At 46.6% G+C, this 27,525-nt stretch overlaps 1 protein-coding gene across 1 annotated transcript; it reads right to left on the reverse strand.

Annotated features, from left to right (window-relative positions):
- On the reverse strand, positions 1-19,876 carry MICOS10 (mitochondrial contact site and cristae organizing system subunit 10). Its single transcript, XM_081871456.1, has 4 exons — positions 19,765-19,876; positions 5,955-6,002; positions 3,839-3,948; positions 1-243 (listed from the first exon to the last, which is right to left on the reverse strand). Exons 1-4 carry the CDS (start codon positions 19,829-19,831, stop codon positions 235-237), a joined length of 234 nt encoding a protein of 77 aa, XP_081727582.1. The 5' UTR covers positions 19,832-19,876; the 3' UTR covers positions 1-234.
- Positions 19,877-27,525: the final 7,649 nt, after the last annotated feature.

The following is a 27,525-nucleotide window of genomic DNA, read 5'->3' on the forward strand; positions in this document are numbered from 1 at the left end:
TGGACTCTCGTTTTTATTTCACTTTCCAGAACAGCACCTTCCCCGTTTTCGTTTCCAAAAGGGGGATTACAAAAAAAACGATATTCGGTTCCAGGTGTCGTGGGGAAAAAGAGCAACGGGCCGAACACTTCCAAAGGCCGTTGCCTCAAGGCCGGGACGCTTCGACCTTCCCGAGAGGAATTGCCAAGGTGCCGCTGATCGTCTGGCAAAAGAGAGGCGTAGGTCGGGCCTGTGTCATTGCTCCTGGTGGAAGGGAAAAAAATGGCTTGCGGTTACTCATTTGGCCTTAGGGTTGCAGGTCTGTTCCTGCTGCAGAACTTTAACAGAGGAACATTAAGAGCCTGCTGGACCAGGCCAAAGGCACAGCGGCCACCCAGACACTTCAGTGGGAAACCCACAAGCAGACCCTGAGCGCAAGAGACCTCTCCCCATCTCTGGTTTCCAGCAACTTGTGTTTGGAAGCCGTGCTGCCTCCCATAGTAGAGGCAGCGCATAGCCATTGTGGCTAATAGCCATTGACAGCCCTCTCTTCCCCATGGATTTGTCCAATCCTCTCTCACAGCCATCCAAGGGTTACCTTTATATGAGAGGATCTCCCGCTCTATAATAAATATTAATAATAATTTTTTATTTATACCCCGCCCTCCCCCACCAGAGCAGGGCTCAGGGCGGCTAACGCCAATAAAATTACATAATTGGGGGGGGGGGGAGAAACCAATTTAAAATACAGGTTAAAAACACAATTTAAAATGCAGCCTCATTTTAATAGTAGCCCATAGATCAAAACCATAAGGGGAGGGAAACATAAGGGTCAGACTGAGTCCAAGCCAAAGGCCAGGCGGAACAGCTCTGTCTTACAGGCCCTGCGGAAAGATGTCAAGTCCTGCAGGACCCTGGTCCCTTGTGACCACAGCTATCCCCCTCCCTTTAGATCCCTGACATGAGGACTCCCTGGTCTCCAAGCACATAAGGGGAAATGGATCCCTGCATCCAGGAAGTCTCAGCTTTAAGGAAAGGTGCTGTTGTGCTACTGCTGCCTTTGCAAAGACACACTCAAAAGCCTACAGAGCCAAATGCCTGGGGGCATTTCAGTAGAGCATGAGACTCTTAACCTCGGAGTCGTGGGTTCGACCCTCACGTCGGGCAGGGGGTTGGACTAGATGACCCTCATGGTCTCTTCCAACTCTACAATTCTATGATAAGAGCAAAAGAATACATTTTTTCTCCCTGCTCCCCTACAGTTTGAAGAAAAAGAAGTGCTAATATATGTTTGTTTGTCTGCGACACAGAAACATAGAATTGTAGAGCTGGGATCCTTATCAACTCCTTCCTTCTGCTTCCTTATAGACAGTATTTTATTTTTTTAGAAAGCAATAGGTTTTATGGAACGTAGCAGACTCTGTAAACAGTGAATATAATATCTGAAGATCAAGAGAGTTTGTACTAGGTCGTTTGAGGGAGGGTGATGGAGGGGTTAATGAATTTCTATTGTTTAGCTCTCCGTTTGAATTGATTGTACCTGCAGTAATGAATTGTAATTCTATTTTTTACGTAAAACAATTCGCCCCCCCCAAAGTATTATGTACACCAAGCCCCAACATTAAGCGACGTAGAGTTGAGTGCACAGAGTCACAAGTTGCCATACTAGAGGGCTTATTCATGTCCAAGGCTGTTCTGCAATTTGCTCCTCCATAAGAGAGGTTTTGTGCGTTTGTGGGAGGAAGAGAAACCACGAATAGAGTCTGTTATAAACTTTATACGGCCGTTTCGCAACATTGCGGGAAGCATGACGCAGTTTTGATGTGGACAGCTGAGTGGTCTGGAGGCCTCAGTTCTTCGAGGGGGGGGGGAATGGTGAGGCTGCTAGATGGGTCTCCCCACCCCACCCCACCTATACCAGTCATCAAATTGGAATTAGCAACTTCTTCTCCCATCTGGAAGAAAGCCACAACCAACGCTTGCTGGGAGTTAAGTCATCAAACTAATTAGCACTGACAGTGTGCAAGGCCAGACAATTGAGGGCTGGACTGAGAGGTGGGCAGAATGTAGCTTAGAATCAACTGGCAGATCTCTAGGTAAATCTGCAATCGGAAGGCAGCAATGCTTCTGAATATCAGTTGATGGGAAACACAAGTGGGGAGCATTGCTGTTGCATAAAGGTCCTGTTTGCAGAGGTATCTGGCTGGTCACTGAGAGAAGAGGATGCTAGACAAAAATGCTCTTCAATTCTAACAATAAGACTTTTGCACCAGGCTCTGGTTGGTAAATCTTGGGGTTCTAGCAAAAAAAAAAAAAAAAAAAAAGGCAGGCAAGCACAAAGCTTGCCAATTTCCAAGAGGGAGGGAGGGAGGGAGGGAGAAGCAATTGCCAAAGAAAATTCAAGGGAGAATTAGGTGGCAGGAAATCTGCAAGCAAGAAAGATGCTAAGTTGGCTCAAGGGTGGTTTGGCTGAGAGGATGAGGAAAGAGAGAAGCAAAGGGAAAGGGGGTTTGGTAAATCAACAAGAGTGGGGGGGGGAACCTGAGTAGGCCAGGAAGCTCTTGCAACCAAGCCCCATAGCTGTACTCTGGTTACATTTCCAGACTTATATCAGAAGAGACAGCACTTCAGAGCCCCCTAGCCAAAGAAAAGTGGCTGAACTAATCTTATACGCTGGGACCAGGGTTTCCTGCTGCACCGTGGGAAAATGGCTGAATCAGAAACTGGGTTGTATCCAACTAAGTTAGAACAGGCTCACCGAAATGAATGAACCTAAATCAGGTCTGCCCGTTAACTTCAGTGGGTCTGTTCAGAGTAGGGCTAGCACTGGATGCAACTCCCCAATCCACAACTTTCATAGTTCTAGTTGAGGGCTTAAATAGAGACCAGGGTTTCCTCACCCACTACAGGCGTGAAATTTATCCCCCAATTATTGCTGTTGCAAACGATCACATTGACCACCTAGCACTCTTTTAAACTTTATGTATAATTGTCACAGACTTCCGCTCTCTTAATTTTCGTGACCGTTTGGTTCCACTGGTTACAGTCGCCCCACCCCAAAGAGCTGTGTGCATTTCTGCCACATGCATTTGACTCCAGCATGTGAAAACCTTTGCTGCAAGACATCCGTTTGTTTTCAAAAACAACAGTGTCCTATGGCCCTTTTTTTAAGATGGCCGCCTGCTAGACCCACAAACCTCATACTCTCAACTGCACTGGTTGTTAAGTTAAAAGGGGGGGGGTCTGGAAGGCTACCCGCTTTCCCCTGAGTTTATTATTTAATTATAAAAATATTTATATGATTCTATGATTTGTATACTGCTGTGCCATAAAAAACATCAAAGTGGTTTAAAGCAATAAAAACACAGAACCATACAATAAAAACGTAAAGAAGTTAAAAACAGGGCATCAATTAACCACTGTGGAAACAGGTATTCTTGTTTGCCTGCATAGGCCTGGCAGAATAGAAAGGTTTTCAACAGGCGTTTAGAAGTTGGCACAGAAGGTGCCTGCTGTGCTTTTAGGAATTACCTAAAGCAAATATCTATAAGGTCACATTTTAAGCACATGACTCTAAACTGTCATGGTTCCCCTAAAGAATTCTGCGAAGCGTAGTTAGCAGTTAACAAACTACAGTCCCCAGGATCTTTTGGGGAGGTTAAAGTGGTATTTGTTGTTGTTTAGTCGTTTAGTCGTGTCCGACTCTTTGTGACCCCATGGACCAGAGCACGCCAGGCACTCCTGTCTTTCATTGCCTCCTGCAGTTTGGTAAAACTCATGTTAGTAGCTTAGAGAACACTGTCTTTTAATGTATTATGTAGATGCGACCAAAGAGAGGAGTTCTAAACAGCAGACTCACCTTGACAAACCGCCCGTGGAGAAGGTAAGGAGACCGGAAGTCATGCTGGCAGTTTGAATAAGCCATTCCTAAGCCCATTCCTGACCCGAGAGTGATGGGCCACGTCTTCCCTGGAACAAAAGAAGGTGGAAGGAAAGAGAGGGAGGGAAAGAGAGAGAGAGAGAGAGAGAGAGAACGAACAGAGATGGAAGAACAATGGGAATGTCACTATGAAATGTGGCCAGAATCAAGGTCCAGATAATTAGCAATGCTTCAATGAAACAAGAAATTCTTCAAGGGCATCAATGATAGCTGGTACAGCAGCACAGTGAGAGGTTAAGGGACTGAACTCTGAATGGGGAACTTCTTGGATCAAATTTGTTATGGGTCCACTGGTGGGTCTTAGGCAAGCAATTCTCAGGCTTAATTCTGAAACAGGGGGATATTACTGATAGGGATTTGCCTTATAGCAGAAATGACCCTCCAGGCCTTGCTAAGTGACCCCTGGAATTCTCCCCAGTTCTGTGCCCCATCAATGGCCCACTTGCCACTCTCCTTGAGTGCTTTTGCCTAGCTGGAATATGTCCTTGAAATGGGACTCTTGCTTGCCTGAATAGAGAGGCATTTGGGGAGGGAGGCTGCAGAAGCCTCAGGCTGGCCTACTAGATAAGAGATGAAAGACATCGATTGCTCTGTCCACATTTGCACCTAGCTCTGCCCACTACTGACATGTGGTTTCCGCCCCCCCAAAAGACTGCCCGTGAGGGAATGGGGCACTTGAGCTGATAAAGGTCCCACACCCCCGCCTCGCAGGGCTGTTGTAGGGATTGTAACTAGGTGGCACATGCAGGCCACCATAACAAAATTATTATTCGTTTATTTCACTGATTGCATTGTATTTATATCCCACCTTTTTCTCCAAGGAGATCAAGGTGGCATACATGCCCCCCCTCCCAATTTATTTACTCCCCAAAGCCAGTGTTTGAAACTCCCATTGTTTTAGGCACATTTTGCAACAGGGAATTTCATTAGCGCGAGCAGTTTCTGAGCTCTGGGTGCAGCACTGAGCCTAAGATTTCAGATTAAAACTGCAGAGTGGAAGGAACGGAGGACCCTTTTCTTCCTCCCCACTTCCAGTCACTCTCCCTCCCCTGGTAAGGAAATAGGAGGAGGGAAGTGGCTCCACTCACCTCTGGCTTGCCCCCCCCCCACTGACAGCAGCCGACCCCTGACAGATTGCCCCCTCCAAAGGTGGCGAAGCAAGGGAGGTTCCTCACCCCTGGTTATAAAGAAATCCTCTTTCCACAGCTACCAGGTTGATCTTTTCAAGTGGCTCATCCCTGTTTGCAAATCCTAAAAACCTGCACCCCACCCTATCCCACAAAATGCATGGTGGAGTAAAACCTGTTTTAAAAATGGGTCACGGTGCTGGGCCTGGAGGGGGGGACACACGCAGATGGGCTCCACAGTGCTTGTTGTTTTTAAACAGAAGGAAGTTATTGCATAAATATATATTAAAAATGTTTATCAAGCTGCAAATGGCTGCTGGAAAGGGCTCTTCCCGTGTGTTCAAATCCCATCCTGATGTCAACAACGCAGCTTTTATTTAGAGAAAGCAAATACCGCAGTACGTTGTGAGGAGGTTCTTTATTTAGAAGGGGCTACTAAACCTGCCTTTGAAACTCAGGCTGCAAAACACACAAAGAGTTACTAACACATCACTGGTCATCCCTGATCCTATGGCTGTGCTGGCGGGGGGCTCACAGGAGGTGGGGCTTCCAGCAACCGCTGGAGAGCCACCAGGTTGGGGAAATGGTTGAACTCGCCCAGTATTTCCAACTCTGGTCGGAAGTGGAGCTCCAGAATCTCAGGCACAGAAGCGTCTTCGTCATCAGCTGCCTACCTGATCTTTTTAACGGGAGGTGTTGGAGACTGAATCTGGGACCTTTTGCATGCAAACAAAGTGCTCTACTGCTAAGCTATGGGTCCCTGCTGCCCTGCCATCTTCATTGGCCGGCCAATATCCAAAAGCATAAAGGGAGGGATGGTGGCACAAGGTCCCCTAAGAATGGATGTCAGGAAGACAAGAACCTAGGGCGGAAGAGGGGTATGCAGCTGGTGGCTACCCATCACTTACTTTTGAAGAAGATGACCGAGAAGACGACACCCAACCCAAAGCCAGCACCTGCAAGAGGAAGGAAAGAGTTAGCGGAGCCTGCCAGGCCTCCCCACATGGGGAAAATACTATTCGTTACAGGGCATAAGAAGATGCTGTCAGATGAGGCCAATAGCCCATCTAGTCCAGCATCCTGTTCTCACAGTGGCCAACCAGATGCTCCAGTAGGAAACTCACAAGCAAGACCCAAATGTAAGAGCCCTCTCCTCTCCCATGGTTTCCAGTGACTGGTATGCAGAACCACTGATGCCTCCAGCTGTGTAGGTAGAGCATAGCCATTGTGTCTAGTAACCATCAATAGCCTTAATCTTCCGGAATCTGCCCAGTTCTCCAAGTTGGTGGCCATCACTGCCTCTCTCTTTCTTTCTTTTTTTAAAAAAGTGCACAAAAGCACAGCTACAGAAGGAAAAGGCTTATTAGCTTCTACTAGCAGAGACAGCAGGGACTGAAGCTGCGACCTTCCACACGTGAAGAAGGAGTGTGTACCGTTTTGCTACAGGCCTCCTAGGGATGCCCGATGCCAAATCGGGCCATTGGCCAAGCTAGCCCAGTCCTTGCTCTGCTTGCCAAAGGCTTCCCCAGGCCTTCTACCCAAGACTGAGCCATGCGACCTTCTACACACAGAGCATGTGCTCCTTCAGCCCTGAGCTACGGTCCCTGGCAAGCGCGGCACGGCTCGCTCTGGATTTAAACGTGGAGGCAGCAGACGGCCTTCAGAAATGTTCTCCAGATATTGATGGGCCCCCAAAGTGTTCTGTGGGGCGCTAACTCAGCCCTGCGTCAACAGGATGGGGTCGCCTGGAAGGCCAGTTTATTCCCAAGTCAAGTGGCCCGGAGCCGTCTCGGAGGAAAATAGCTTCCTTTGCGGTCTCCCCGTCCTCTAGTGCTCATCGTGGCTTGGGAAGGTGGGAACCAAAGGGGGGCCCTTTGCTCTGCTTTTATTCCCTGTCTGCTTGTTTTCCTTGTAAGTGAGAGCTTTCATCTTTTATTGTTATGAAGTTAAAGGCTGGCCTGGAGGTGCTGGTCTTTAGTGGAAACAGCTGCCTGCTGCAGTCCCTAATGTCCTCTCGGTCAGGTGGGAGGCCCTTCTGGAGCAGCGCCTTGACCTCTTAAAAGGAAATTGAGCATGCAAGGCCCCAAACCGACACGGCTGGTTTATTGTTCGTGGCAGCTGTAAAGCAAACACACTCTGCCCATGCTCTGGAACACTGTCACGTCCTGAGGCTAAGCACTGGCACCCCCTCCTGCAGTAGAGTCCCAAGCTCCATTTATATGTCAACGTAAGTCATAGATTTGGATTTGGAATAAGATACCACAGATCAATACAGTGTGTGGATTTTGCAGGAAGTTCTTCCTGAGATTTTATTTATATGATATCTTACACAGCTTAGGTTAAGCTGAATCTATTACGGGAACTCATTTGTTTATCTTGGCAGCGGGGCACAGGGCAGACAAGATCTGAAATCATCTTTAGATGGTGTGCCCCAGGATTGTGAGATACTGCAAGCTGATTCCTGGCAAGATAGAAGAGATGGCAGGATATTATCTACCATAAAGATTATTAAGGAAATAATAATTATCTACCATAAAGATTATTAAGGAAAGCCTGCTGGGTCAGGCAGTCCAGCATGACGTTTTCACCAGATGCCCCAAAGCAGCGGTTCGCATCCTGTGGGTCCCCAGATGTTGTTGGACTACAACTCCCATCATCCCTGAGCTCTGGCCTTGCTAGCTAGGAGTGGTGGGAGTTGCAGTTCAACAACATCTGGGGACCCACAGGTTGAGAAAGGCTGCCTCAAAGGGAAACCCGCAAGCAGGATTTGAGCACAAGAACACTCTTCACTCCTGTAGTTTCCAGCAGAAGCATTGCTGCTTCCAAACATGGAGCCAGAGCATAGTCATCGCCTCCCTCACATTAGAGAACATTTTGACTTGTGTGATTGGATACTGCAACCAGTGTTACCACACAGCTAGAAGCATGATTTTTGTGGGTTTGTAATTTTAAAATTAGAAAATAAATTTAATTTTAAAAAGATGCCCGGGGGGTGGCAGGGCGCACCTAGAGTTTGTAGTCAAGCAGGCATCAAGGCACGAATCACTATTAGCAACAACCAAGCCTGGAGAAGAGGAGGTTAAGGGGTGATATGATAGCCATGTTCAAATGTATAAAAGGATGTCACATAGAGGAGGGAGAAAGGTTGTTTTCTGCTGCTCCAGAGAAGCGGACACGGAGCAATGGTTCCAAACTACAAGAAAGAAGATTCCACCTAAACATTAGGAAGAACTTCCTGACAGTAAGAGCTGTTCGACAGTGGAATTTGCTGCCCAGGAGTGTGGTGGAGTCTCCTTCTTTGGAGGTCTTTAAGCAGAGGCTTGACAACCATATGTCAGGAGTGCTCTGATGGTGTTTCCTGCTTGGCAGGGGGTTGGACTCGATGGCCCTTGTGGTCTCTTCCAACTCTATGATTCTATGATGTCTCCCCACCCTACTCCAGCTTCCCCATGGAACAGCTGGTGTTGGGGGGGGTGTGGAGAGGGTGTTTATGCTATTAAACCCAAATTACCATCTGCACAGATCCATCAAAAGCACAAACTGTTTGGCCTCCTTGACCCGAGGCTCAAACAAACTCCTTCCCTTGCTACACACTGCCTTTCCTTTCTTTCTCGAGCACCACTGCTGGAAATCAGGCTGTTTAGAGAAAATAATTATTTCAACACGCAGAACTGGGAGAAGGGGGGGGGGGACCGATGAGATGGGCGTTCGCTCAAACTGTCCAGCTCAGCAAGTCATGCTGCGGTCCAGGCTTAGCCTTCCTGCTCAAGGATGGCTTCTCTCTCTCCCCCTCTGCCAACTTAAACAAGTTAGCTAATCAATGAGAAATGGTTTACATGGGAGGTGGACTGTGCATCACGCGAACACCGACCTTTAAACAGTTGCTTCTGTTACCATTTTCCATCCTGTTAGGGAAAAACCAATGTCTGATGATTGCCCAGAATACGATAACCACAGAGCTTGGGGGAGGGGACAACTAGATCATACTGGTGCCCTCCAGATGAGTTAGGAGTGAACATAAGAGCCTGCAGAACACAGACATCATGGCTAGTAGCCATTGATAACCTTATCCTCCATGAATAGATTCAGAGCAAGTTATCGTCTAAATAAAATCCTTGACCATGGGCGGCGTTGGGTGGGCCTGATGAGAGCTGTAGCCCAGCAACATCTACAAGGGCACAGGTTGGTGAAGGCTGGATCGGCTGAGGAAGATGTGCTGGATTCAATAAAGGGGCAGCTTCTTATGGGAATGGCCCCACACCTCTGGGGCAGAGGCTGTGAGGGTCAGGCAACTTTGGTAGATTCCTATCCAGCTTTCCACTGCAACCTGGAGGGCCGTAAAGACTGATGTCACATGCCAAGGGTTATAATGGAGGGCACTGCCAGTCTTTATTGAGAAGAAAATGCGGCAAATGTTTCCCCGCTCCTCTGTCTGCCCAACCAGCTGCTCAGTTCAAATAATTTCTATCTAGGACAGTTTTGGCCTGCAATTCAACAGACACACACACCAAATTCGAAGCACAAGCAGGAATTAAGATCTATGAAACTGTTGCTGTGGACAGTTCTTCATTCAACCAGGAGGTTGTTGTGGTTCTGCGGTTATCTCCTTAATGTCGCTAAGAAAGCAAAGGGGAGTTTGAGTCAATCTTTCAAAGCCGTGTGTGTCCAACCCCACTGGGGGTTTTCCTAGACACAAACGCTGCTGGAACAAATGAGTCTCATCCAAGAGAAGTCCCTAGAGGTGAAATGGCCAAGTTGCCAGTTTGGCTATGGACGGTACTGTACAAAGGCACCAGCAAAGAGGCAAAAAGCCACACCAGCCGATGGCTTTGGCCATTTTGGGGAGCTGCACGCTCAATTTCCTTTTAAGAGGGCAAGGCGCTGCTCCAGAAGGGCCTCCCACCTGACCAAGGGGACACCGAGGGACTGCAGCAGGCAGCTGTTTCCACTAAAGACCGGCATCTCCAAGCCAGCCTTTAACTTCATAACAATAAAAGATGAAAGCTCTCACTTACAAGGAAAACAAACGGACAGGGGATAAAAGCCAAATATCTTGCAGTCCCAGACCCCCTCCTGCTTCTCCCTCCCTCCCTCCAGAACCAGGAAAGGCACAAGACGAGGGGGAAGACTTGAGGAAAGTAGTTTTCTTCTTTGAGATGTCTTCAGCCACTTGGCCTGGAGGAAATGGGCCTTCCGGGCAACCCCATCCAATTGACCCGGCACTGAGTTAGGGCCTCACACCATTTGTGGGTCCCATCAATGCATAGGGAATGTTCCTGAACGAAACATGCTGAACTTTACCAACTTGGTGCCCTCCGGATGTTTTGGAGTACAATTCCCAGCCAGCACATTGGGAGAGCCTCAAACTGGATTTTGAAATCAGTTCAGCCAGGCCGTAACTTCTTTCCTCAATCCTTGGGGAGGCAGGAACTGTGCTTTTGTTCCCCACCCACCCACCCCATGCCAAATGCCAATCTTCTCTGCCACAGATTAATTTAACCCCCAAATTTTACTCTGTTGCACCATCTGTAAGTATAGCAAATGGAGCAATGACACAGAAAGATGAATTACATCCAAAGTTTTTTCCCAAACCAAAGGCATGTGCTACACTAGCCATTGCCATATACAATGTCATTCCAATTTCATTAAAAAATGGGTTTTTCCTTTAAGGCCTCTTGTTAATTCACTCCTTTCCTCCCACCTCCTCAAAAAACAGAAGACCCTTTTCCAATAGCTGCTATCCTGCCAAATGTCAGGTTTGCGGAGGCAATTAATCTACATTCTTTTCATATAAGCACTGGCTAAATGGACGTTATCACCTGGCCATATTTTAATGCAGACAAGTGAGATCTGCAACAAAATCATGCAGTTTTATCCTTCACCAAGGTGCTGCTACTCAGTGTTCCAGAAAGCCAGTTTTGCCCTTTTCCAGTACACTCCATTCTGCTCTTTTCCCCCACCATAATTTTTCCTTTACAACTGAAATTCAACATCCCTTGGGTGCTAAGTTTACTGCTTTGTACTGGGCTATTTGGGAGGAAGGTTGCCCCTTGGGGTTTCCTTTATAAAATATGTCTTGCACTTGTGTATTTATTGATGGCATTCGTGATTCTCCCTCTCATTTAATCCCTGCAACAACCCTGTGATGTAGTTTAAGCTGAGAGGCAGTGACTGCCCCCAAGGTCACACCCAGTGCGCTTCTTTGCCAGGTGGAGATTTGAACCCTAGTTTCCCAGATCTTACTCCAACACTCTAACCACTACAAATGTTGGGGTCCCCCCTGAGCATGCAGATATCTCCTCTCTCTCTCTCTCTCTCTCTCTCTCTCTCTCTCTCCACCCCCATCCCTGCATTTGCCACCAAAACTGGCTCTTCATACAGTTCTGATCAGCTTGACACTGATTCGGTCTTCCAAATCAGTCAAGTTCTAGAGACAGAAGGGCTATTTTGAAGTCTAATCCTAATCCCTCAGAGTCACCATGCCAGCTAGTTGGAATTGGAATACAGGGGCACAAGCAATTTCCCAGACTCTGCTCCAGCTTCAGACTTCAAAGCAACCCACAGTATTATTTCACTCCCACAGAACCCATCCTCAAAGCTTTCCTTCTCCCCAGGCATCGGACCCCCACAGCTGCAGCTGTTGGGAAGCCAGACAACACCCCCCTTTATTGCCCCCCACTTATCCCACTGCTTATTAGATCAACAGATGCTGAATAAGACTTCTCCTAATTACCTTCCACCCACCTACAAGAAGAGAACAGATTGGTCTCTTAAGAACCTAAGAAAAGCCTGCTGGCTCAGGCCAATGGCTCATTAATAACAATAACAACAACAACAACAACAACAACAACAACAACAACAACAACAACAATTTATTTATACCCCGCCCATCTGGCTGGGCTTCCCCAGCCACTCTTGGTGGCTTTCAACAAAATATTAAAATACAGTAATGCATCAAACATTAAAAACTTCCCTAAACAGATGTCCAGATGTCCAGCATCCTGTTCTCTTCAGATGTCCAGCATCCTGTTCTCACAGTGGCCGACCCAAACCTGGAAGCCCCATTCTAGGGATGCCATATTTCAAAAAGTGAAAATCCTTTGCTCAAGGTTCTTTTCCTGGACATTTCCGTCTGAGTACTGCTTATGGGGGCTGAATAATTCTAGATGTATGGCAACCTTACATTTAGCTCTTATGATGTTAGGCCATGAACCTGTCCAATGTGTATCTGAGTGGTTCTCTCTGACTATAGAAGCAGAAAATCCCCTAAATTATAAACTGCAGGAAACTACAATTGAAAGTCAAGTTGATCACCTCCCCACCCTCAAAAGAAAATCCTTTTAATTTAAAAAGCTGTATTTTGAAAGGAATATTTAATAGTTTGAAGTGTTTTATTCCAAGATGTCAAAACAAACAAAGTGTCTTCGGGAGAGGAGCGGGCAATTTATGAACTTGCAGGCTGTTGCCAGTTCATGTACAGGAGTGGCTCTACATGACAACATGGCTTGCAAAGGAGTGGGTGCCCAGAAGGGAGCCATCAGATATGCCTTCCTGGAAAGAAGCAGTTTTCTCGTAGTCACTTGCCCAGCGACAAGTGGATTAAAGCACCTTAGATCACTTCCTTCATTTAATTGTTTCAAAACCCACCACTATGACAACTTCAAAACAGGCCAACTTCACTGCTTTTGGAGGATGAGGAAGGGCTGTTTCAGCCTGCAGCTCCTTTTGTGGAAGTGGAGTGGAATTGTGCCCACCCGGAAAAACAGCCCGCCTCCCAGCAGTGGCATTGCAGCTGCCGAACAGGGATGTGTTCAGCATACGTAACAGGGATGCCTTTCACATCACACTTCATCAGCAGAAGCTATCAAGTTCACTTCCCACCTCCAGTTATAACAGCAAAACAGGAGAGAGTTTTTCTCCAAGGCTCCTGATAAGCTGAAACTTACTCTGGGTAGGAACTGGAGGCAAAGAGGGTTGTATCAAACAACAGAGTAGACTCATTGAAATTAATGGGCATAGCTTACCTAGGCTCATTCATTTCAATGGGTCCACTCCACTCTGAGTAGCATTAACAAGAGATACAACCCAGAGTTTTCAGCCCAAATAAGGTTTGGAGTGTTAGCCTTACTCGGAGTCGGAGTAGACTCGTTGAAATTAAAGCACTCAGGCCCACCAATTCCAGTGGGTCTACTGTGGGTAGGACTAAGATTGGACATAACCCTTTCCTTAAAAAAACAACACAAAAACCCTCTGCAGGCACTTTGCACCGGCCCCAGTAGCAGCTTACCAGAAAGAGCAGCAAACGATATGGCAAATCAAGCACACACAACACTTTTTGCAGAGTTAGATGCCTGAAATTTAGATGTATCCCCATACATAGAACGGTATACATCTGTAAAGCATGTTCTTGCGGATCACTTTATAAGAACATGTTTTACAGATGTATACCGTTCTATGTATGGGAATACAGATTTTCATAGTGTATTTTCAGGATACTCTGGGGAAATCATAAAAAATAGTTTCATTGCCTTGTTGTTTGTTTTCCTGAATTTTTTGCATGTCATGTTTTGCTTTAAAAAACAAAACAAGAAACATTTGTTGAATAACTATATGGACTTTTATTTATAAATGGCTTTACATCTTAAGGATTTATCAGGCCTGCACATTTGGATTCAGCAAAAAAGGAAATCAGAAAGTGTTCCCAGAGAATTATGTGGGCCCTGGTGGGTTTGGAATGCCACTGTCAACTAGGCGAAGCTCATTTATGCTTACCTCTGCAACTGCGGCCCTGGCTCTGTGCGTACATGTCATTAATTCCTGATACATGTGAAATAAGCATCACTGCTCCCTTTCATGCTCTGGGCCAAGTGCCTGTGCCTAAACACGACTCTGGCCCAGTTCAAGCAGGCGGTGAGAAACTCCCGCTGGGAAACCTCTGGCAGGGCTTCGGTTGGGAAAAATTGAGTCAATTGCCTTGCACAATCCTCAGAACAAGGCGTGTGTTCAGTTCAAGCAAGAGCTGGGAGCATGCACACCGACAGGGGATCTACATGCTCCTCTGCAGCAGTTTATTGTGAGGGCAGCCTACAAACCTAAGATCTTTCCCCTGCTTATGAGCATAGGACATAAGAGGAGCCTGCAGGATCAGGCCAATGGTGCATCTAGTCCAGGCTCCTGTTCTCACAGCGGCCAAGCCAATGCCTGTGGGAAACCCTCAAGCCGGACGAGGGCAACAGCGTCAGATGCTGAATGGTTCCCTCATTGGCACAACAGCCCCCATCTCTCAATGGTTCCCTCATTATTGCAGCCTCACACAGAGGCAAGATCATCCAACTGTTTGCCACCGCTGTGGATTAATCAACCAGTATTCAGAAGTACTGCTGTCTCTGACTGTGAAGGCAGAACATAACCATCATGGCTAGTTACTATATCAGATACTCTACCAGGTGAGACTACTGATCCATCTAGAACCAGTGTGGGCAAGTTTTGGCCCTGCGGATGTTGCTGAACTACAACTCCCAGCCTCAGCAAGGATGGCCAATAGCCAAGGATGTAATGAGAGTTGTGGTTAAGAAGCATCTAGAGCAGGCTTCCTCAAACTCGGTCCTCCAGATGTTTTGAGCCTACAATTCCCATCATCCCTGACCACTGGTTCTGCTAGCTGGGATCATGGGAGTTGTAGGCCAAAAACATCTGGAGGGCCGACTTTGAGGAAGCTTGATCTAGAACAGTGTTTCCCAACCTTGGGCCTCCAGCTGTTTTTGAACTACAATTCCCATCATCCCTGACCACTGGTCTTGCTAGCTAGGGATGATGGGAGTTGTAGTCCAAAAACAGCTGGAGGCCCAAGGTTGGGAAACACTGGTCTAGAAGGCCAAAGGTTCCCTATCCTGGATATAAAACACCATCAAGATAACATGTCTCTTCATGAAGATGTGCAAAAGGCTACTTCTTCCCAAGCTGTCTGCAGCAAAAACAGAAAAGAGGTGGGTGGGTAGCAAGGGGCAAACAAAGGCAAATGCAGTACTTAAGCTTGGTTACTGGTGGGGATGAGGAGTAAGGTGTTAAACCAAATACCTTGTAGTAGGAGGAACAGCTGCAGTACCAGCCACAAATACCGGTAAGTCAAATGCTGACTTTTTAAATGGGACAGCTTCACATTGATGCAAGCTCTCACATTTCACAGAAGTCTTCCTCGCTCCACCTTACTGCGAACTCTGTGAAACCCAAGAGCTTACACACATGCACATCTAACTCAGCAGCCTTGAAATTTGCTGTGCACAAAGAGGCTCACCAACCCACTTCTCAAGATGCAGAAGTATGCAATAAATAAGCTCTTCTGCTTACCTGCTTAAGAAAGCTGGAGGGGCCAGACAGGTTGTCACCAACCAAGCATCCAGAGATCTCCAAATGGTCGCAATTGGGCCTGTGCCAATTGCAAAATGAGCCTGGCACTTAGGGGATTTGGGGCACTGACCCACAGGCACTTTGTTGTGTGATTATGCTTTGTTTTAAAGAAGAATGAATGTGGAATTGCTCTAAGCTCTGACAATATCCATCAATACTTTGTAGATGGTTTATGAGAGGATTACAACAACTTCATGAAGGGGAAGTCTTATCAACCACTAAACTGTCACTCCATCTTCCGATGCAATTTACCTATGACTGTCAGGTGCTAGGGACAAACATGGGCCACAGTTCAGTGGAAGAGCACCTGTACTGTACGCAGAAGGCCCCAGGTTCAATTCCCATCATCTCCAGGTAGGCTGGGAATGTTCCGTCCGAAATCTTGGAGAGCTGCTGTCAGTCAACATGGACAGCACTACCCTAGATAAAGCAGTTGACTCAGTCAAAGGCAGCTTCCTATGTGTTCTAAAAGAAGGGCCATAGTTCAGTGGTGGGGTACCCGCTTTGCATTCAGAAGGTCCTGGGTTCAAATCTCCAAGAGGAATGGAAAAGAGTCCTGTCTGAGACCCTGATGTGACAGTCAGTGTACTGTGCTAGATGGACCAATGCTCTGTCTTGGAAGAAGGCAGCTTTCTATCTTCCTAAGGATAGCCGATGCCTCCATACACTCCTTGTGGGCTTTTTGGAGGCATCTAGTGGGCCACTGCTATGAACAGGATGCTGGACCAGAGATGGTTTCTCTTTAGCCTGATCCAGCAAGATTCTACTTAGGTTGTTTATCAATCCAGAAACCTTCTTATCACATCCCCAATCCCTCTTACAAAGTATGAGACACCTGCTCATTTAAAATCAAATTAATACCTACCCAGAAGAAGCCAGAGGAGAAGAAAATTGCAACAGCAAGCACAAATCCGATTATTAACTCATTTGCAATTCAAACTGGATCATTGCTATTTCTTCTTGCTCTCCTTACCCACCCCACTTGTATGTAAACAAGTCTTATAACACAAAACTTAAAAGCACTTTCTCCCGGTATGGGAACGGGGGAGTTGGCTGCAAACAGAAACCTCAAAACCGCAGCCAACCCTGGGCGCAATATTACTGGGAACATGTTGCACAACTCTCATTTCAAAGGGGTTCATGCAAGGTTTTCAGTGTAGGAGTGCAGGAGAATCAAGACACATTGGGGGGCAGCCACCCTCCTACCTTGGGAAAGAGGGCAGATAATGCTCATCAGTGACAACGAAAACAAATCAACTTAGTGACCCGCAAAGCATAACCAAGCCCGGATATGAGCACAACAAAGATTGAGCGAAGGACACCTATTATATGGCATTTGCGGCTTCCAATGCAGATTGGCTGAGCTGACATGATGGCATAGAATGTTCACAAACTTCCTAAGTGCTCAAGGAAGGGGAAATGTTTTAATTTGGCTGGGATTAATACAATCACAAAGACAGTAATAGATTTGAAGGGCAGGTCAAAGACTGGAAAGAAATCCCAAGAGGCAGTCAAGCTAAGAAAACCTTTTGACAAGATGGAGGTGATAGGAACCAGAGGCAAGAAGGGGCTGGTGGGGAATCAATTTTCCACATTAGTCTGAACTCATTCTCTGCTTGTACTAAGCTAGTAATTAAGTTCAGATATTCCCAACTATTGCTTCCTTGTGTCTCAACACAGACCCACCCCTTCAGGTCTCCATTTCACAGCCATCGGTAGAGCCTGACTGCTGGATCAGGCCAAGGCCCAACTAGTACAGCATTCTGTTCTCACAGAGGCCTACCAAAGTCCTATAAGCAGGATACGAGAGCAATTGCCTTCTCTATCGCCTACTGTGAGATGGGTTAGGCTAAATGTGATCCGCCCAAGGCAGAACTTCATAGCTGAGTTGGTATTTTAACCCAGATCTTCCCAGCAGAAATCCAACATACACACCATCTACTGCGCCAGCATGGATCTCAGTTAGACAGGTTCCTCCTCACATCACACCGCAGAAGAAATCCCAAACTCTCATCAACACCTCAGTCTCCAGCAAACTAAGTTCTACTCAGAGTAGGCCCCCTGAAATAAGTGAACTTGGTTAGTCACAGTTATTAATTTCAATGGGTTTACTCTAGTAGAACTCACATACAACCCATTCACATTGGATGTCGTCTCATTCCTGTGCCTCAGGTGGTCACCTTTTTGTTTGACAGATGTGTGTGTTTAACAGGTGTGGATTAAGCAGAAACTTCATGGGGAAAACCTCCCCCCAGTTGGTAGGTGTGTCCCCCAGATCACACTTGCAGTAAACTTGTTATTGTTAGGTGACCTTAGGAAAGCAACTCCCCTTTCACCCCCAAAACTGAAATATTGGGATAACACTGGACTACCTCACAGGCTTGTTGTAAAGCATTACAACAAGAGAAGGTTAGGTGAAGCACTTTTTGAAATTCTGAAAGCTCTATGAATGGTGACTACTAGGTAGCAAAATGATTTGTCACTGTGAGACAGGAGTCTCTCTCTCATACATCACAAAGAATCCTCCAACTTTAGTCATACAGTGACTCCCCTGCAAAACCTTTGTCAAATACAGCCTGATTGTTCAGTGTCAGAGGGATTCAAATCCCCACTCAGTCATGAAGCTCCCTGGGTGACCTTGGGCCAGTCACTGCCTCTCAGCCTAACCTACTTCACACAAGGTTGTTGTGAGGATTAAATGGGGGAGGGGGTTATGTATGTCACTGTGAGCTCCTTGCAGAAAAAGATGGGAAATAAATGCAATGCAACAAATAAAATAAATATAGGAAAGCCAGGGGCACCACTGTGGCTGGAAATGACCCTAACCGCTACAATCAATAACCTGCAATGGCCCCATCAACTAGGAATTGGTAGCTAAAATATAACGCCACAGATCTACAGTTATTAGTTTTGATTTCACCTCTGCCAAGCCCAAGGACAAACCAGGTGGCTTTAGGCAAATCACTCTCACAGCATTATCCCCACCCCCATACTGAGCGCACCCCCACCGCACAGGACTGATACAACAACTGCTGTGATGGCGTATTCAAACAGCTAAATATTACAGAAATGATACACATATTGCTGTTATTTTGTAACTGAACGTTACCGCCCACTCTAGCAGGCAGCAGAATCTCAAAGTCTTTCCAAGACTGGCTCACCTACAATCCTTTTATTTGGATGTGCTGGGAATTGAACATGTGACGTCTGCCATGCAAAACAGGCGCTCAACCAATGAACTATGCCTCCACTAGACCAGTAAACACACCCTGACAGCATGATTCTTGTTACTGCTGAAGAAGACAATCCTTTTCAGTGTGCATTTTAGAAGTTTAACTGCAATGAAAGCTATTCAGCAGACAAAACACAATGAAACATTATTTGTGGCTCCACAGCTATTCAATTCCTACACACAAACTTTGACTGACTGTCTCCAGTGACAGGCCGCTGTATGGTCCAAGTGGAGCACATAGCTGCCAGGGTCAGCTCTACTATCCCACATTTCCCAGACAAAAATAGAGACACAGCACCATGGACCCCCATAATGCAGCTACAAACACTGGCAGTTCTATTCACAATATTTCTGAACACTCTTGTCTCCTCAAGGCAGCAGCAAACAACACAATATAGGGGGTTGCACCTTCTGAAGACTGGCTCCTGAGAAGTCAGCTGCAGGGTTTGGGTGGGCTTCAAAATTGCTTTGGGGAAAACTTTTGAAATTGATGTAAAAACTGGGGTCTGGCTTTTGCTGCCCAACTCCCCATGGGACTCAGAGTCCCCTAAGTCCATGATCGGTCAGAGAAGAATGAATGGAGGCAGGATCCGGTGGAAAGCAAGGTAGATATTTATTTTTCTGTTGCAACAGAGTTCCCTCCCCTCCTTCCAGGAAGAAAGGTCTGCGATGAGGGGGGCAAGATATATTTTGTATATATACTCCTCCCCGACTGCTTTTAAAAAGCAGGCTGCGGCATTTAAGAATTTGGTTTGGTTTTTTTAAGTGGGTTGCAATGTTTTGGATGCATTGCAACTCCTTTTAAAAAATGCCTTTGAAAACTGCGTGCGTGCATAAACAACTTATCCCTGAAGCACGACGATTTATTGGCAAGCCAGGCACCGACCCTTTAATCCTAAGGACATAGCTGCTAAATGCACGAGGCCTCACGCCAGGCGAGGATAACCTGAGCAGGGCCTTAGAGCAAGGACTGCCCCTTCCTTAACCCAGGTCTTCCTTCCCCCTCAGCACCACACCGTCGACACAGGGCGAGCCTCCTCCCGCTCCTTATTCCACAGCTCCCACCCTCGCCCCCTTACCCAGCTTGACGGCGGAGTCAGCCAAGCACCGGTCCCACTTCCTGCCCAAATCACCCTCCGACGCCATCTTGGCCACCGCCTCCTGCTCCCTCCGCGAGCTGCCACTCAGCCTTCCCGCCCGCCTCCTTAGGCGTAAGTCTCGCGAGAGGTACCGCTGCTGTAGCTGACAGCGGGCGGCTCTCGCGAGTGTACAAAGGAGTTGAAGGGAGGGGACGGAAGAGGTTTTCCGCTTCCGCGACCTCAGCTTCCGCTGCCCCACCCGGCAAAGCCGGCTCCCGTTGCCAAGGGTAACCTGGGGTAACCTTAGCAACCTGGGCCGGAGGCTTGACCTTGGGGCGGAAACCGGCTAGGCCCGAAAGAGAAAGGCTAGGATGAAAGAGGCATCCTAGGTTGCAGGCCTCTTTATTTGTAATCTGCGGGCATCTTCCTCTCCGCGGCCCTTCAGCCCGTCAGTTTTATTGTGTGGTATTTACAAACCCCCTTTCCAAAGATAGGAATGTAAATGCAGATCAAAAACAAACCCACCACGTTACTTTGTCCTTCAGCTACGGTTAGTGTCCTTCAGCTCTCTATATTGGACAAACAGGCCAGACCTTACGCCAAAGAATAAACGGACATAAATCGGACATCAGGAATCACAAGACAGAGAAACCAGTAGGAGAACACTTCAATCTCCCAGGACATTCTATACAAGATCTCAAAGTAGCTGTTTTACTACAAAGGAATTTCAGAAATAGACTGGAAAGAGAAGCTGCTGAATTACAACTTATCACCAAACTTAAAACCATGGAGAAACCTGGTCTGAACAAAGACCTTGGATTCTTATCTCATTATACATGACAAAGCCATTTTTCACCTTTTCACCCCTTGCTTTTTCCTGTAAGACCTATTGCAGTCGTTAAGAGTAGTCAACAGGCTCATCACAGCTATCTGCCAATCACCCATTCCCACCACCCTTCTGAGTAATACCCCTCCCCACCTTCTCACTATATAGAAGGGTCTGGAAACTTCTGTTTCAGTGTATCTGAAGAAGTGTGCATGCACACGAAAGCTCATACCAAGAACTGACTTAGTTGGTCTTTAAGGTGCTACTGGAAGGAATTTGTTTTGTTTTGACTATGGCAGACCAACACGGCTACCTATCTGTAACACGTTACTTTGGTTACTTTGTTTAGCAAGGGCATAGGGTGGTTCCGGGTTCAAATGCCCACAGCCATGGAGCTCACTAGGTGAGGTAAGGCCAGCCACTTAGCCTACACTACCTCACAGGGTTGTTGTGAAGATTAAACAAATGTATGGGTGACTGGGGAGATTGTATGTTGCCCTGAGCTGGCTGGGGGGTTAAATAAAAAGATATACATTCAATAACATATTGCATATATATTCATATTTTAAATAAACAGTAAAAACAATATGTATCCCTACTTGTAAAAAAGCAAACTCCACTTAGCTTCAGTTTGACATACAGATGGCAGAGAAGAGTGATGTGCAAATTAAGCTGCAATTGTTGGTGTTAATGAAAAGGAAGCTACAAATACACAAAGAATGTCCTTACTTGTATCTGTGAAATGGTGGGGAGTGTGTGTGGATGGATGGGGTATAAATAATATATTACTATTATTATTATTATTGCCCTCCCCGCCTCTTGGTTTTGTATATATAATATGATATGCTATATATTCATTCTTTATTCAATCAAAGGTATATATTCCAGTAACATTAAAATAACAAAATTAAAAGGAAACTGCAACTGTATGATAATTAAAAATGAGCATGCAAAATACAATTTGGGTCAGTGCATTCACAATACACAATGAACTATTACTGCTATTGGAGGGTAATAACATGCCATTTTTTATTATTATTTTTTTTGTAAATATCAAGATGTTCTCAAGGTCTTATGCTATTCTCCCTGGCTGCTGATGGTAGTAACCAATCAGACAGAAACACTGACCCACCAAGTCTGTACCTAGGGTTCCCAGACCTTCAAGGCTGACCTGCAGTCTCCAGGTTTGCCTGTCTCCTCCTCAGCTCCCGCAGGTGGCAAAGGAGGATCTTGAATATCCAGGTAGGTGAGAGAGCCTTTAAATTATGATAACTGTGGACACAACTTGCAAGCTTTAGCCTGGCTGGTTGTTGTTTAGTCGTTTATTCGTGTCCGACTCTTCGTGACCCCATGGACCAGAGCACGCCAGGCACTTCTGTCTTCCACTGCCTCCCGCAGTTTGGTCAAACTCATGCTGGTAGCTTCGAGAACACTGTCCAGCCATCTCGTCCTCTGTCGTCCCCTTCTCCTTGTGCCCTCCATCTTTCCCAACATCAGGGTCTTTTCCAGGGAGTCTTCTCTTCTCATGAGGTGGCCAAAGTATTGGAGCCTCAGCTTCACGATCTGTCCTTCCAGTGAGCACTCAGGGCTGATTTCCTTAAGAAGGGATAGGAGCCACCTACAAATTATGGCATAGGCTCTAATGCTGGGGGGTTCTGCTCTTCTGCTCCCTCCCCACTCCCAATTAACCTCTGTCTCTAGGGCTTAGTGATGTGAGGAAGCGCAAAGGAAGAAAAACCAAGCTGGGCTCAAGGGGAGGATAGGGTTATGAGGGTGCATGCATGCCTGGCATGGGACTTGCCCCATGTGACATGGCAACACCGCCTGTACCACAGGGCAGGACCATCACCATGTGGAACCTCGTGCCAATCCGGTTGCACCCTTTCCAGCACAGCCTACTCTTAGCTGTATTTGTGTGATGACATAACCGTGGTAATATGCCAACAGTATACCAGTTTAAATGTATCTCTCAGTCTCACTGAGAATGATTTCATTCTTGAATATGGATCGTATTATCCCAAAGAACTTCTCTTCCCCCACCCGTGGTCTCTGGCAATCATCATGCATTAGATTCCCCAGGGTGCAAAATTCTATTTGAGAGGTATGGAAAACATCCCATCTAATTGTTTCCTAAGTCTGACTTTTTTTCTTTTTTTGGTGAATTCCGTCTGCTGCTTTTTAATCCGGGAGTCGCCAGGCTATCAAAGAGCAGTCTGGAAGACGTTTTCCATTAGCAGCCCTGAATCCATTTCCCACCTCCTGGGAAAGAAAGTTGATGGCAGAGCAAAAAATGTATACAAAGGTCATGGTCGTCCCCCCCCCCCCCGTTCAGTTGCCATGGACACACACCAGCAATTAAACCCATCCGATGCAATTGTGGATATTTATTATCAGAAGACGCTGTTTCCAAATCCTCCCCGCCGCCATCTCATGACTTTTACAAGCACTTTTCATAATGCCGAGCCTGATAAATAAATAAGGAAAAAGGAGAGGAATTTTTAAGGGCAAGAGGGGAGTCAGAGGGGAACCAGGATCATAGCATGATAGTGAGTAAGCTTTTAAAGAAGCCACATTCACAGTGATTAGTAAATAACAAGTTAACCACTCTGTCACGTCTGCACCATACATTTAAAGCACTCTTGTACCACTTTAACAGGAATGGCTTCCCCCAAATTATCCTGGGGACTGTAGAGCTGAGATTTGTTAGTAGGGTTCCTGTTTCCCTCACTAAGTGACAAATCCCAGAGTGGTTTAACCACCAGTCCCTCTTTCAAGGAACTCTGGTCCCAGTTAATAATCCATCTGATGACTTCTGCACTAGCTGCAGTTTCCAAACAGTCTTTGGGAGTAGCCCCATGTGCAGTAATCTAACCTACAGGCTACCAGAGCGCACTATGATCTAATGCCAGTGGGGCCTCAGAGACTGATCTTAAAGGACAGATGGGAAACCTTGTCATGCATGGATCTGACCTGTCCCATAGCTTAACATTTGGGGGTTACTGAGTTAAAGAGAGCTCTCCTTTGTTTAAGGCCAGTGGTTATGGCTTCTTTCCACATGCAGTGAATCTTTGGGAGATCTGCCGCAAACCCCACAGACTTTAAAAAACCCTTTAAAGAAGAAATCCTGGCTCACTGTGATGAAATGCTTTCCAATGCTCATAAAGACAACATCTCCCCCCTCCCCCGCCCCACCTTTCCTGTAACATAGAGAGAGGAAGTGCGTGTGTGGGAATTGATTGTCACTGCCCATGCGATCCAAAAGACCCCTTATTAAATGCATATGGGGTGCCTTTGCGAACAGGTTGAGTGCTATCAAGCTAATTTCTTTGGCTAGGTTTGTTGGTATGCTTGTAACTGGGAGATACAGAATCTAATAAGGTGCTTTATATGGAGCCAGACCATTGATGTGACTGCATTTGGAGTACAACGTACAGTTCTGGTCACCTCAAAAAGGATATTGCAGAGTTGGAAAAGATTCAGAAAAAGGCAGCTCAAAATGATCAGGAGCAACTCCCCTACAAAGAACGGTTGCAGCATTTGGGACTTTTTAGTTTAGAGAAAAAGCAACAGAATTAGTCATGACATGACATGGAGAGGGTGCATATAAGTTTTTGTCCCTCTCTCATAATGACAGAATTGTAGACACTGCCTGGGATTCATCTTAGACCTCCATTCTCCTTTATAACAGAATACTTTAAAAAATAAATCATAAGCCAAGCGTACGGGGTGGGAAATCTCTTAGGATTTTCTCTTTTGGCTCGATTCAGTCTGCCCCCCACCCCATGGAAGGTGGTACTCCATGTGTGTTCAAAAGGCCGTAGAGATTCCTGAATGCTTCATTAGTCCACGTAGCATCATTTCCTTAATCATTATTTAGTACACATCCAGAGTTCAAGGCAAGGATGTTTTCCCCTCCTTTATGGCTCAGAGACAAGCACCGGGGTGGCGGTGGTGGAAGGCGGGGGTTTGTATTTGCTGTTAAGAAGAGGTATAAAAAGGATCAAACAGCTGCTTTTCGTTTTTGCCCCAAATATTTGCATTTAAGTTCACCGGCCAAAAAATGTTTGCGCTCTCCAGCCTCCGAGAGAACATGGTCTGAAATGAGGACCAGCTGCATGCACGTGGATGTTTATGGCAGGGCCCGTTTGGAAATGAGCACATTTGTTTGGTGGGAAAGAGGATGGAGTGAACGCCTAGGGCGATGCGTTGTAGGACATGGAGTGGGGGAGACCTCTGCGTGGAGGGAATGAAAGCTTAAGGCTCACAGGGTGGTAAATGAGCACAGACAGCTGGATGAGGCTGAGTACCAAGTAATCAAGATCAGGAACGCAGAAAGCTCTTTTGCACATAAGAAGCTCTCCTAAACATAATAAGAGCCTGCTGGATCAGGCCAATTGCTCATCTAGGCACAGAATCATAAGAGTTTGGAGGGACCCTGAGGATCATCTAGTAGTCCAACCTCCTTTGCAGCTGTTCCTTACGGGGATCAAAACTGCAACCTTGGTGTTATCAGCACCATGCTCTAACCAACTGAGCTATCCAGTCGATGCGCTTCTCCCACATCTTGTTCCATGGGCGTAGCCAGGATTTGGGTTGGGAAGGGGGCAGCCAAAGTTGTTGAGTTGTTGTTTTTAGGAAATCAAAGTTGCGGGGGGCAAGCTTCTGCTGGGGGGCAGGGAGAACCTCAGATAATTGAATACTTTCAATGCTTTTCAATAATATTTGCTACCCCCATGTTTTGTTCTCACAGTGGCCAACCAGATGCCTCTGGGAAACGGGCAGGTAGGGTTAGAGCACAAGAGCCCTCTCCCCTTCTGTGGTTTACAGCAAATGGTATTCCAGCAACTGTGGAGGCAGAGGATATAGGTATTATCCACTGACAGCCCTGTGAATATGTCTAATCCACTTTTACAACCATACAAACCAGTGGCCATCGCTGCCTCTTGTGGGAGTGAGTTCCATTGTTTAACTACGCGCTGCGTAAAGGAGGACTTCCTTTTCTCCGTCTTGTATCTTCTGATATTCAGCTTCACTGGGTGTCCACGAGTTCTAGCGTTATGAGAGAGGGAGACAAGTTTCTCTGTATCTGCATTCCCCGTGCCAGGCATCATTTTATGCTATCATGTCACCTCCTGCTTGCCTTTTCTCTAAACTAAAAAGCTCTCAGGAGCCCACTCCACCTTAACACACAGCAGGGCCTTCGGTGTAGCTGCTCCTCTGCTGTGGAACAGCAACCCTGCCAAGAAACCACAGGCGATCACTTTATCTGCATTTTTAAAAAAAACAACTGAAGGCACTTCTGTTCCAACAGGCCTTCGCAGCTGGATAAACGGGTCTCTGCCACGGGTGTCTTCTTTATACTGTATTGCTTTTAAGTTTATCTGTGTTCATTCCAGAGGTTTTAAAGCTGCCTTTATTGCATTTTGAACGTCACCTTGAGATGTGTGTGTGTGGAAGGTAAGGAAAAAGAGAAGGTAATTCAGCGGTCAAGGATGATGGGAACAAGCATAGATTGTAGTGCAACAAACATCTTGGGGGGGGGCACTAATATGTCTATCCTTGGTGTGGGTAGTAATGAACTAGATGGACCAATGGTCTCCAGGGGTGAAACTAGGTTTTATTTCACCCAGGTCAAAGACCCAGTTTAGCACCCACCCACCCATGCATTTGCGTATTCACACACATAGGCTGGAGGCATCACCAGGGGCAAAAAACCCAGTTAGCCCCCATGTAGCTATGGCTCTACCTGACTCTGTGCAAAGCTGTTTCTTATGAACAACATTCTTCTTTGATGCTGCAATTTAAACCATGCCCTTAATGTGTCGGTGCACATCAGCAACCTGGAGGAGTTGTGGAGGGCACCACCTTGGCTATCCTTGGTGTGGACGACAGCAAGCTACATGGCCTGAATCGGTGCAAAGCTGTTTCTTATGATCAACATTTTCCTCTGAAGCTGTGATTTAATCCATGCACCTATGCACTGGTGCGCATCAGTAACCCGGAAGAAAGGGGGAAAGACTTGAACCGAGAACTGTCAGCATGCACCAGTACCGGGATTAATTTTAGGGAAACCTCTAGGTCAAAACAGAAGGCAGGCGCAGCGAGAGAGGGGGCAGGGTGAATCCATGGAACAATAGAGGAACAGAGAGGCTGTTCTCCATCCATAGCAGCGGGCATTTTACCAATTCTGCGAGAGCAGGCAGCCTTTCTGCTCCCAGCCACTAAGCAGCCTGCTGTAACACAATTCACAGTGAGATCAAAGCAGTTCTCCAGCCAGCAGGACCCGTGTGTTTGATGTGATGCCTGTGGAAAAACTGAAACAGTTCTCCCCAGGGGACATGCGGTTCCTGTTACAGCTCCAATATATCGGAGTACCCCGTCCCATCCACGTCAAACACTGTACCGCAGCACTTCTGATTCTGTTATCTGTCCAGGAAATGTCTTTAAATTCTGCTGAAAGTGCAACAGTTTCTACAGTGCTCGTCTCACTTCCTGGTTATGGGGAAAGCACATACAGTGGGACCTCGGGTTACATACGCTTCAGGTTACAGACTCCGCTAACCCAGAAATAGTACCTCGGGTTAAGAACTTTGCTTCAGGATGAGAACAGAAATTGTGCTCTGGCAGCTTGGCAGCAGCAGGAGGCCCCATTAGCTAAAGTGGTGCTTCAGGTTAAGAACAGTTTCAGGTTAAGAACGGACCTCCGGAACGAATTAAGTACTTAACCCAAGGTACCACTGTAATAGGAAGACAGGGTAGGGTGGTATATAGAGTTGCCAATGGAGCAAGGCAGAGGCTGGCTGCCCCACTCTCGTGCCTTGATTTGTAGAAATCAGGCGGTGAAGCGCCATGAATATTACAACTACAGTAGTCTAATTGTGATGTTACTAATGTATGGGCAGCTATGGCAAGCCCCTCTCTGTTGAGGAACAGGC

The sequence above is a fragment of the Podarcis erhardii genome, assembly GCF_964252035.2.
Source record: "Podarcis erhardii genome assembly, chromosome: 7".
Taxonomy (NCBI): domain Eukaryota; kingdom Metazoa; phylum Chordata; class Lepidosauria; order Squamata; family Lacertidae; genus Podarcis; species Podarcis erhardii.